The sequence below is a fragment of the Schistocerca cancellata genome, chromosome 1 (genome assembly GCF_023864275.1).
Source record: "Schistocerca cancellata isolate TAMUIC-IGC-003103 chromosome 1, iqSchCanc2.1, whole genome shotgun sequence".
NCBI classification, from domain to species: domain Eukaryota; kingdom Metazoa; phylum Arthropoda; class Insecta; order Orthoptera; family Acrididae; genus Schistocerca; species Schistocerca cancellata.
Window position 1 is genome coordinate 514,584,160 of NC_064626.1, and position 13,430 is coordinate 514,597,589.

At 40.5% G+C, this 13,430-nt stretch overlaps 1 protein-coding gene across 1 annotated transcript in view; it reads right to left on the reverse strand.

Moving 5' to 3' along the window:
- Nucleotides 1-13,430, reverse strand: part of LOC126178507 (mpv17-like protein 2) — a 41,069-nt gene that overhangs the window by 16,678 nt on the left and 10,961 nt on the right. The window contains exon 2 of the mRNA XM_049924538.1: nucleotides 3,590-3,828. Within this exon, the coding sequence (XP_049780495.1) occupies nucleotides 3,590-3,828 (239 nt within the window). The remainder of the gene's footprint in view (nucleotides 1-3,589; nucleotides 3,829-13,430) is intronic.

Genomic DNA, 13,430 nt, shown 5'->3' on the forward strand with positions numbered 1-13,430 from the left:
ACAGATGTACCCCATGGGAGTGTTCTAGCACCACTACTGTTTACAATGTATATAAAGGATCTGATAAATAATGCCGGAAGCCCCATGAGGATGATGCTGTTGTCTACAGAAGATTGCAATACCATAAGATTAGTAAGGCGCAGAAAGATCTGAAGAGGATCAATGATTCTACATCTATATCTGCATCTATAATCTGCAATCTGTAAGACCCAGTGAAGTGCAGGGCAAAGGATACTTTCCAGTGAATCACTATGTTAAGGTTTCATCCCATTCCCTTTGTATATGGAGCACGATAAGAATGATTGCTTCAATGGCACTCTGTATGTTATAATTAGCTTAAGTTTGTCTTCCTGGTCGCTACTGAAGCAACATGCAGGGAGTTTTAGTATATTCCTAGATTACTCACTTAATACAGTTTCTCGAAATTTTGTAGGTAGGCCTTCATGTGACACTTGACTTCTATATTCAAGTGTTTGTCACTTGAGTATTTTCAACATTTTGTGACATTCTCCCATGAGTCAAACAAAAAGTGACCAACCTTGCTGCCCTTCTTTGGATACATGCAACATCCCCTGTTAGCCCTCTTTGTTATAGGTCCACTCACCCTAGCAACATTCTAGGATGAGTTGCCCCAAGTGTTTCATAAGCAATCTCCTTTGTAAATTGATTGAATTTTCCCAGTATAGTACCAATGAACCAAAGTTTGCCATCTGTTTTACGTCTCACTGAGAGTCTGTAATCACTATTTCATATTCTTATATTTATTACACTTAAGTATTTGTATGAGTTGATAGATTCCGATTGTGACGTATATCTATTGTGGTCATATGATACCACATTTTTATATTTTGTAAAGTGCAAAATTTAAAATTTCTAAACATTTAACCCAAGTTTCCAATCTTAGTCTTATCAAGACCTGAGTGGACTCTTGTGGAATTTATATTAGACGATACTTTATTATAAATAACTGTATCATCTGCGAAAGCTGAGTTTATTGTTCATATTGTCTGCCAGGTCATTAGTATTAAACATGAACAGCAAAGCTCTCAACACACTTACTTGGGGCACACTCTCAGTTACATTTAAAATTATCAATGCTGTCAGTCCGCGGTAACTGGCTGTGTCATCCCTACAAATAAAGCTTAATCCAGACATAAATGTATAGTAGCCACATGGTCATACTTTCATAAATATCTGTTGGTGAGGTAGTGAGTTAAATGCTTTTTGGAAGCCAAGGAATACTCTGTATACTGGACTGCCTTGGTACAATACATTCACAATGTCATGCAAGTAAGGGTCTCAAAGATTTGGTGTGACACTTGCCTTGTTCCAACTACTGGGCAGTTGTGTGTTTGGTGGATCTATGATGTATAATTCATAAAGAGAGAGCCAAAAATTTTGTATGGAATCACAGAAATTTCTTCAGATCCTCAAGCTTTCTTTTTGGTAATTTCAGCTGGTTCTCAAAGCCACAGACACTAATGTCTATATCATTCATCTTTGGAGTGCTGAGAGAAATAAACTGGGGCAGCACTCCTGGATTTTACTTTGTAAATAATATTTGAAAACTGAGTTCAACATTTCTGCTTTTACTCTGCTACGCTCAGTTTAAATTCCTCTGTCATCCACTAGTCCTGGACATTAACTTCAGTGCCACTGACAGCATTTACATACGACCAAACTTTCTTTGGGTTTTCATTGAGGTCTTTCAACAAGATTATGCTACAGCAGTCAAACAAGGATTCCCAGGCTGCCTTTTTGAAAGCCAAATTCATCTCATCTATCTATAGCTCTATGCTTTGTTTTACATCCGTTGTTTAGCAGTTGCTTTACAAATGTCTTTATGTATACTAGGGAGAATCCTTTCCATTATGAACTTCTCCATTAGGTACATATCTGACCAATGCTTGGTCAGCTACACTTCTAAACTTAAGTACCTGTTTCCCTGCATGCCTTCTGTCTACAGCTACTGATTTAAAGTTCCCTCTTGAGGTATGATACTGCCACTGCTTTATCTGATTTTCTGAACATGTAAATCTGTCTACTTCCTGTAGTTTCTCTTCGTACTCTGGAATCATTGATGGTATAACTGTTGCATGGTACTTATGTCAGCTTTAAGGTGAACATCCTCAAAGGGATCAGGTACATTGGTTGCCATTAGATTTAATAATTTCCATCATGAGTGGGATTCCAAACTATCCATCCTTCATAGTTATCAGAGACAATGTTTAAAATTTTTGCAGAACGTCTTGTCCCACAGACCTCTTACAAAACTAAAAAATGTAAAATCAAAACACATTCCATTGTTTAAATTTCCAGTTTTATTTTATTTATGCAACCAGTTTCAGTGCTACATTATGCCATCCTTAAGCCCTATGACTAATGTGTAGGAAGAATACCATCTCTGGTCCAGTCAAAATAGGGGCCAGCATTCAGCGACTGGTGTCCATATATTTCTTCTTAATACAGTGATCCCTTCGGTCATCATTTGACACAGAAGGGATCGCCGTTTTAAGACGAAATTTACAGATACCACTCACTGAATGCTCGCTCCTATTTTGACTGGACCAGAGTTGGGATGCTTCCTACACATCAGGCAGGGGGCATGAAGATAGGTAATGTAGTGGCGAAACTGGTTGCACAAATACAATAAAACTGGAAATTTAAACAGCTGAAACTGTTTTGATTTGACTTTTATAATGAATAGCTGAGGTCTCGCAAGCATCCTCTATAAATATGAACTTACAGAGTCTTACAAAACTGTTTTTACCACTGAAATTCTAGGGAAGTATCTTCCAAGAAGAGAAGGCAACAGATTTCTTCTTCTCCATGTCTTGCAAAACAACTAAATTGAGATAATCACACAAATCAGAGTTTATAAGAGGCTTATTGGCAATTATTTTTGTCATACACCATTCACAAATGGAAAAAGGAAGGCGGAAAATGATGATAGTATCAGGAATAATCCAACAAATTGTAAGGTGGCTTCAGGAGCACAGATGCAGACCTATCTATGAACCTTGGAGGTGAACATCTCTTTAATGTGTCCAGTCAATTTTCATAAAGTATGTTAACATACATCTGATATTGTTCTTCATTTTGTATTTACAATTTTTGTAACTTTTCTCACTTTCTTTCACTGTCTCCTTTGCACCTTTTCTACACTTCTACTCATAATTGGAAAGTTTATTCATGCTTACGAGACTGAGACTGCTGTGTAGTTTCATTGCTCTGTTGACTTTTTGGTACCTACATGCCTATGAATGTTTAAGGTACTATTTATGGTCTCTCACAATGTCACTCAATCAAGTGTAGATTCCAGGTTCTCTGGTATCTGAGTATTTCACTTCTATATTCTGCTATTTCTGGTCAAATTTAATGAGAAATAGAATATGGAGAATTTGGGTCTCTCAATTCACTCTAAAGACAATTATAAATGTTTATTTTTCCTTAATATGATTTCAATTCTTCCCACTTTTGCTTTTCAACAATAAAACTTAAAACGGCAAAACATCATGCACCTTAGCAAATGACAACTTCACCTATGGATGAACAGCAATAATATGTGAAAAAGTCAAATCATACTCACAGCATAAACTGTCCAGAATTTACTTTTTATTTCTGACCATATTTCACTGTAGTCATCCTTCTCAAAAATACCCACACCACAGAAAAAGAGGACAATACAGATAGGTGATGCCATAGTCTGGTCCAAAAATATTTTCGCACACACACTCTTCCAGTCTCTATTTGGGAGCACAGCATCTAACTTTTTGTAGAAGTAATGTTGTGGTGGTCCTTGTATAAGTCCAGCAAAAAACATGCGCCCTGTAAAAATAATGATTAACTTCAATACTAATATAATTAATTAGCTGCAAGACGAATAAAGCAACTACTAACACAAAACAAAAAATGTGTATGTTGTGATCACATTAAAAGGGCAGTACATGGAGTGCTGACCGCAATACCAATACCCCACACTACAGTAAAGTCTTTTGAGGGGAAGAGAGAAATCTTGGCATTTGCTTTAAACACTGAGGAAATCACAGAAAATATAAATAAAAACAGCTAGACAAGAATTTGCACCCTGCCGCCGCCTCCTCCTGTTGCTGAATCACCTGACTCAGCAACTGGGAGGCAGGCAGACTAATTTTCTGACATTTTCTCAGCCAATTTTGAAGAGCAATTATTAAAAAGTGTGTTACATTAGCACTGTCTTATGATGCGTCCATTCCGTTACATAAATAGCATAATTTTCTAGAACTTCTTTCCAGATCTCTGTCTTAACTTCATTTTAGACTACTTTAATTTTTGACAGACAATTGCAGACAAAATGGACATTTTCAACAATTTCTCTTATTATCTGACAGTACGATTTATGGTTAAAGTGATTATTATTGTTCTGACTACTTTGTAGATTTCTCGTTTTCATTTAGCATACATTATGATGCCTGTAGCAGTTCAAGTTTTCTTCAAATGCTCATTTAAGTACACCATTTTTTGGAGAAAAGTCTTAAAAAAGCAATACTCACTTATTAAGAAATATGTTGAATTAAGCAATGAATTGACTTCATTGTATACTTTATCTCATGAAAGATTTTTCTAACTGTTCTCTAAAATGTCCGATTTTTATCATTACGCGATCTCTGTTTCCTTCAAAAGTTTCTGAAATGCACTTTCAGTTGATTTGTGTGATCAACTGTACATCACTGTCTGCCAGTCTGCATTCCACAGGATAAATGAGTGTTTACTTCTATTTTCTTTCAGAAATCATTAAAGGTATTGCTATTTCAAGATCTTCAACTAACAAAATCAGGTCTAGGTTAGGTTCAAAAGTGATTATCTGATTTGCATTTTGTCCCCATTTTATTACACATGTACAGTCTGTGTATTTGTAATGCACGACAAGCCAACTTAGTCTAATTTCTTAAAATAATTTAGCTTAGATAGTTTTCCTTTTTTTTAAAAAAAAAAACTTATAAATGTTCAGCATGTAGCCTATTTACAAATTAATTTATGGTGTGAATGTAAAATGACTCGCTCCACATCATTAGGATTTATCATGTGAAATAATCCATGGAACATGAAACTAACTAACTAATTAATTAAAACATGAAATGACAAATATGGTAGAATTGTTGCATACATTTTCTCTCATTTTATATTTAGGCCTTAAGGACATTTACAAAACTAACTCAGATGACCACAAAACAGATACACAAAAACATGTCATGCACATAACATATTCAGGTCATCACAATACACACACACATTCAGCCAATAAAAACATTTCCTAATATTTACGTATAAACTCCTCTACGCTATTCAATTCTTTTTCCATTAAATAAGCCTCAAGAAGTTTTTGGGATGTCTTTTTACTCACACTGTCCTACACACTCTTAGCAAGATATTTTACTAGTTGTATACCTTAGTATCAATGATGTTTCTCAATAGATTTCAGTCAGTGTGTTATTCTTCTCTCAACTCGCCTTTATTTCTTGTGTCACATGAATTAAATAGTCCTCAGTCTGTGTGTTATTCTTCTCAGCAGGCCTTTATTTCTTGTGTCATATGAATGAACATCTACATTTTTCCTAGTACTGTATTGCCACTGATTAATGGAATTGTTTTTGTTTTGTTTTAGGGTGCAAAAACAACTAGGGTCATACGCACCCATATCAGAACTGTGGAATACAAAGATAAAGAGAGGAGTTAAAAATGACTACACGTTAATCGTAATCGCAGGAAGAGAAGATAACTAAAAACAGGGACATAGAGAAAGGTCTGTAAAACACACCATAGACAAACAGAGGTCATGAACTAAAAATTAAATGGCCTCCACCATATTGCTATGACAGACGAAAAGTAAAACACAGTCGACAGACCGTGCATCGACCGCTAAAACGGCCAATAACTCAGACAGCAAACACAAACAAGAATGTACGTGGTTTAAAAAAAAAAAGAGCATTCCATCAGGAAATGGTGGACCATCAAAGGTTCAGCGGAATGCGTATAAAGTGGTGGGTGAGCACCACTAAACACATGGTGAATGCTAAAAAGACAGAGCCCGATACGCAACCTAGCTAAAATGATTTCATGGCAAGGGGGCTGAGAGGGGGTTGTCAAAGCCATTGGGAGAGGCCTAATAACCCAGAGCTTGTCTCAAGAAGGGAGACCAGTGGTGATGTCACAGCACCCACTGACAGATGGCAACACAGAGATCATCGGAGAGAATGTAAGAATAGCGAGCTGAGGTACAAGGACTGCAGCCTTGGCAGCTGCATCAGCGACCTTGTTTCTTGTCAGATCAACGTGACCAGTAACCAACATAAAAATCACGGTGGCCCCATCAAGAATGAGCAAGTGACAGCTTTCCTGGACCCACTGCACTATGGGATGGATCGTGTACAGCACACAGAGGCCTTTAAGGACACTAAGAGAGTTGATGACACAATGTAAGAGCCTGTGTCGCCAGACGTACTGCATGGCCTGAGAAGGGCGAAGAGCTCTGCTGTAAGTACTGAGCAGTGTTCCTGAAGCCAATACCGAGAAACATTGGTGCCAATGATGAAGGCACACCCGATACCATGATCGGTCCGAGAGTGCACACAAATGTACTTTTGCAAAGTTCCATGCAAAGGTCATGAACCTAAGGGGTTGCCACTCGAAATGACGGTGGTAAAGGGTTTATACCCACAGGGATAGTTGCAGGTAGCGTGAAGTTAAGCTGCCGGAGCAAGAGCCGAAATCGAACTCCAGGAGGTAACAGAAGAGAGACGCTCCCCATGATGATGATGTCCCATACTCTGAGGAGTGTAGGGAACGATGTGGGAGACCCGCACTGTCGTGATCAAAGGAGTCATTGAAGGAGGCAGCACAAGATGGGTGGCCATGCATAGCAGATACACAGCATGCATATCTGCTGAGGAGAAAGTCATGGTGGTAGAATAGCAGTAGTTCAACAGCTTCTGCATAGACTCTCAACCAGGCTAGTGCGAAAGGCGCCAGTTGCCAAACAGATGCCACAATACTGGGTAGTATTGACATGGTGTAAGAGGGACAGATGTGCAGATGCATAAACGAAACACCCATAGTCTAGTTCTGAATCGACAAGAGACCGGTACAAACAGAGGAGGGTGGTTTGATCTGCTCCTCAGGAAGTACCACTGAGGACAAGTAGGATATTAATGGACCATATACAGCAGAGGACCAAGAAAGTTTCCTATCAGGCATGATCCCCAGGAATTTAGTAGTTTCAACAAATGGAAGAGCAACAGGCCCAAGATGTAAAGACGGTGGAAGAAACCAACTGTGCAGCCAGAAATTCACACAAACGGTTTTGTCAGTAGAAAAACAAGACATTGCTGAAGACTCTGCTCAATGAGAAAGATCTGTTGAGAACTACAATAGGTAGCAAAAATAATCAAGGAAAAAGCAGTTGGAGATGACTGTCAGGAGACAGGCCATAACAGGTTTAATGGCACTAGCAAAGAGGATGACGCTCCGGACCGAACCCTGAGGCACACTGTTTTCCTGGATAAACGCGTCCGACAAGGCAGAACCCACATTTACCTTGAAAACTCAGTCTTCTAAAAATTCCTGAAGAAAATGGAGCAGGCGACCATGGAAGCCCCATGTGTAGAGAGTATGGAGGATACCAGTCCTCTAGCAGATGTCGAAAAACACGGCCAGTCTGGGACTTCCACAGACAACCATTCATGACATGGGTGGACAAAGTGATTAGATGGTCAACTGCAGAATGGCGTGTTCAAAATCCACACTGTGCAGTGCTTAGTAAATTGCGAGACTCTAACCACCATACCAGACAGGCATGAATCATATGTTCCATCACCCTACAAACACAGCTGGTGAGAGAAATGGGGCAGTAGCTAGGAGGATGGTGTTGGTCCTTATTGGGCTTAGGTATGGGTATGATAGTGGCTTCATGCCAGTGACTGAGAAACGTGGCCTCTGTCCAGAAGTAGTTGTACGTATGAGGCAGAAAGTGCTTGCCCACAACAGAAAGGTACTGCAACATCTGAATGTGAACACTGTCTGGCCCTGGGGCAGAGTCTGCAGCTAGTGGTCTAGTGGCTAGCGTTGCTGCCTCTGGATCACGGGGTCCCAAGTTTGATTCCTAGCCAGGTTGGGGATTTTCTCTGCCTGGGGGCAGGGTTTTTGTGCTGTCTTCATCATTTCATCATCATTCGTGGAAGTGGCTAGATTGCACTGTGTAAAGATTGGGACTTTGTACAGGTGCTGATGACCGTACAGTTGAGCGCCCCACAAACCAATCATCATCATCATTATCATCATCATCATCACAGATGATCAGGATGAAGTGAGAGCATGATCTAGCTCACTCATAGCAAAGGTGGCATTGTAGCACTCATGATTCAGAAGCGAAGGTTATTGCCCGAGCGTCCTCAGATTGTTCCCGATGGAGGAAGGCAGGGTAATAGTGGGAGGAGCTCGAAATCCCCACAAAATGGTTGCCACAGGGGAAGGGAATAGCAATAGGATTCACAATGACATCATCTGCTACTGTCAGGACGGAAATTGGGGAAAGGATCTTGGTCTCAGAGAGCTCGCAGAGATTAGCCCACACAACACAAGAGGGAGTGGCATTGTTAAAAGAACTAGTGAATGAAACACAGCTAGTTTTTCTGCTGTCCCAAAGAATGCACCACTGTGCACACAACTGTTTATAATGAATGCAGTTTGCCATTGTAAGATGACAGTTAAAAACGCAGAGAACACATCTCCACACGCGAATTGTGTCACAGCACGCCTCAGTCCACAAGGGGTCCAGGACACGGTGTGGTAAAGTGGAAGTGCAAGGAATGGAACTTTCTGAGGTGGTAAGGATAACATTTGTATGAGGGTCACTCCAAAAGAAATGCACACTAAATCCATCTTTTATTCTACATGTTTGAAAGTGTCATCTCAGTGACTGCCGAGTGCCAGCCTTTAAAGACTCACTGCTACAGGGCACAGAGGCAGGAGGATCCTGCTCCACGAGTTCTACTGAAGCATCAGCTTTCATCTTCTGCTGGCTGTGGAGTCCAGGGCAGAAAAATGGTTGGTGGTGCATACCAGTGACATGGAGGTCGGCTGGGTGAGTGTATCATGTGGCGACACCATTGAAGAGGACCTTCAAGTCGGCTAAGGAGAAGACTGTTTGCCTTTGTTTGACTTCTTGGAGCCTTTCTGGTTGGCAGAGGAAGTCTCAGATGTTGGTTGGCTGGAGGGACAAAGTAAGTCTTCATGGGAATATTCCTTCTGTCCTTTCCAGCCTGCCGGTTATGTAGCTAGTGACTTTGCCCCGTGAGGCGAAAGTTTGGTGGCATGTTGCACAGCTGGAGGAGGAGATGGGGACACTACCATGACATTGGACGCTTTCACAACTGCCGTGCTAAATTTGAGGTTGCATTTCTGTGTGGCCATGTCCTTTGTGGAGAGAGATGTAGCAAGAACAGTATTGTAGGTGTCAGATAGTAGAATGCAGGCTTTCTGACTAGCCAACAACTTGCAAGCAACCGGGTAAGGCATTTTTTTTCCTTTCACCTGGATCTCCTGGACAGCCTGCTCATCGAGATACCTGGGACATCTTGGGGTAGGCGGTATGGTCACCATTGCAGTTGATGCAGCAGAGAGAAGGTGGCACTCAATCACCCTTGTGAGCATCACTGCCACAGGTCACACATTTGGCTGGGTGTTGAAAGGACTCTCGAGTGTAGTTGTAATGATGGCACTGGCAACAGAATATCAGATTCAGAATATACTGTCTGTCTGTGATAACTTCATAACCTGCTTTGATCTTGGACGGAAGAACCACTCCAAGCGAGAAAGAGAGTATGGGTGGGCACTAAGGAGGCATCTACTTTTTCTATCACCCGATGGACTGCAATGACACCCTGCTCAGATTCCTGCCTTGGTCAGACCATCGAGCAGCCTAGTGTAAGTAACACCATGGGAAGAATTCAACGTTTGATGGGTCTCGACATGAACACGATAGCCATTGAAGAGCGAAGCTGCAAGCAGTTGTTCTGCTTGAGAATCAGAAGTAGTCTCTAAAAACAAAGTGCCATTGCATAAATGAGAGCATGATTTCACACAGGGCCAGGAATTGCATCAACATCTTTCTGAATAATAAAAGGATTTACCGTAGTGAAGGACTGACCATCTTCAGTAAGTGAAACCACAAGGAACCATGATGCAGCTGGGAGGGTCTTTGAAATATTAGCCTTATTCCATTTATGTTTCACGGCCACTGACTATGAAGATGATTGGCTCATTGTGAGAAAATCCCCCATGATGCCAAGTGTCTCCAATGGCATGTTCTTTCCAACTTGTGGTCCCCTTCAGAAGGTGGAGCACCCACCTTAGGTGTTTGTTCACACCTCAGGTCATACCTCCCGAAAACCGTGGAGGATGGATAGGAGAAGGTGAAAGAAGAAAGAAAAAAGGAACAAAAAACAGTGGAGAGTATTCTGAGACTGGCAACCGAAAATTCAGAATACATTCCAAAAAACAGCCCAGAAATGTCCCCCAAGCAAGGGGAAAAAGAACAGGAAGAGAATAGACATGTAGCAGGAATGAAAAAGATGCTGCAAAGGCTGGGCCCCAAGTAGCCAAGCAAGAATCCGGCAAAGAGCGGTCAGCCCTCTGGGGGAAATGAAATTGTTGCTCTGTATATATACATCTTTTTAGATTATATAAGGCAGTCCTGCACGAGTCTGTCGTCTTTTTTTCCAGGATACTCCTAATGGCATTTTCTTGCAATACAAAGATTCTTTTTGTGTTATTGCTGCTGGAATTTTTCCAAACAGTAATTCCGTACCCTATGTATGGTTCAGATAGAGCATGGTATACAGTACACACAAGTTATTCGCATAATGTGCAAACTGTTTCATTATAGCTACTACAGTGTTAAATTTATGGTAGGCATTGTCTATGTTATTGTCTCCAATGGAGCTTATTGTCAAATGTAATTCCCAAAAAGTTTATGGAGATAACTTCTTCCAATCTTACATGAAATGTATTCACATTTGCAAATATGGACACATGAAAACTGTGTAATGGAATGATGAGAATGAAAATTTGTGTTGGATCAGGACTCGAATCTGGATTTCAAGCTTATTGTGAGTAGTAACCTTACCATTACGTTATCTGAGCACGACTCATGACCAGACCCAAACAAACCTCAGTATGTCATTGTCCCTGTCCAGCACAAATTCTCATTATCACCATTCCATTACAGAGGTGGTGGTTGTCCAAATTTGCAAATGCGAATACTTTTCATGTTTTTCATAACAGCTGTAGTCGCAGCAGAGCCTGTTCTTGCATTCATGTCAGAAGAAACATTGCACAAACTTGTGAACAACACAGGCATGCTAATATCATCTTCCAGTCTTGTTTCATCTACAAACACACTACCTGACAAAAAAGTGAAGTACACAGAAGACACGGTTGGATGTCAATGTAGCTTCATATATGTATATCCGTCAACAGATATGTAACTGATTAGAGATGCAGTTCTCAGTGTCAAATAAAACAGCCACATGTGTGCATTAGTATTGTTTTTGTTTAGTGTTGTTACCAGGCCTGTTTGGGAATATATGGGGCATGAAGAGCATCAGATATTTAGTGATCATTGTGAAGGACACAGAGATGCTTTGAGGCGACGTCAGCAGCACCTGACATTGTTTGAAAGGAGCCTCATTTTGGGTCTCTATTTGGCCTGTTGGCCAAATCAGGAAATATCCAGATTTGTAGGACAATCTGATATGACAGTGGCCTGATCTTAGGCTGCATGGAAATGTGAAGGCAGACATATTCATCATCGAAGAACAAATAATGGACTCCCAGCATTTTGTATCACCTCGCATACATAGTTGCTGACAGCAGCAACCAGGCTAAGGAATTGCCATCCCATGCATACACTGTCCTAAACACAACAGAAACAGCTGCTTTTTAGAGTGGGTGCCATGATTGGGAACCATGGACTGCTGATGAATGGTGTCACATTCTCTTCAGCCACGAACTGTGGTTCAGCACTATCCAGGATGACCATCGTTCATAAGTATGGCGACAATCTGGGGAGAGGTTCCATTCTTACACTGTTTTGGAAAAGCACAATAGTGTTACTGCTTGTGTCTTTCTGTGGGGAGTCCTCAGCCAGGACTTCAGGCCATGGCTTGTAGTGATTAAGAGAAGTATTATGGCACAATGATAAATCCTGGACATCCTGCAACCTCATAGGTTACCTCTCGTGCAACAGTATTGTGGTGCCATTTTTGAACAGGACAATGCTCGTCCACAAATGGCATGTGCACATATTAATTGTCTGCATGATGTTGAAGTACTCCCATGGCCAGCAATTCTCAAATCTGTCCCCGATAGGTGTGGGAATAGCTAGGACATCAGCTCTGTCCCAGAGCCAATAACCAGGATATCAAGGATCAGTTACAACAGCTGTGGGCTAATTTGTCTGGAGTGGGTACAATGGCCCTATAACATCCTTCCAACCAAATCGATGAATGTATCCAGGCCAGAAAGGTTCAACACCATACCAATAAGTGTGATCATACTGCTAATTTCTTTGTAATCACTGAAATAACAACACACGCCACCTTCCACACACCCCAAATGAAAATGTCCTTGTGGATCTGGAATTGAGGAAAAAAAGAGAAGTCTTAAGTATATTTAATTTACAAGGATATAAAACTTGTCACTAAACATTAAATGTTGAATACACTTGCATATGACAATTCTTAGGCTATTGTAGCCACACATCATCAAATTAAAAAATAATAAAATAAGAAGCATCTTACAGCACTTATTTAAATGCACAGAATTTGTACACATGTCAGATTATACACAATATACGTATTATGTGATATTATTAATAACATCATACACACATCAATCAGTTCTGCTAAGAAACTAATCAAAAACATTTTATGGTTGCTGGCATGTTATTGAAAACGTGTACTGCTGAATAGCAGCCACGTTTGTGAACCAAAGTCAGAGTCAGTCAGTCAGTCTCTCTCTCTCTCTCTCTCTCTCCCCCCCCCCTCCCCCCCCCCCTCCCACCCTCGTCTATTTTGACGAAGGCCATACTGGCCGAAAGCTAATTTGTGACAGTCTTCTTGTTGTGCCTATCTGTGACTCAGCATCTCCACTATATGGTGAGTGGCAACTTTCCTTTTCATAATATTGTTACAAATATCAATAAGGAATAAATATATTAGGAAACAGTAGTTAACATACCCAAATAATTCATATTGCACATTTTTGGGCTTGAAAAACTTTAGCTTGGCTTGATGAGGTACCCAAGAAAATAATCCCATGTGATATTACGGAATGAAAATAAGCATAGAACACTAGCTTTTTTATTTTTACATCACCTATGTCTGACAACATTT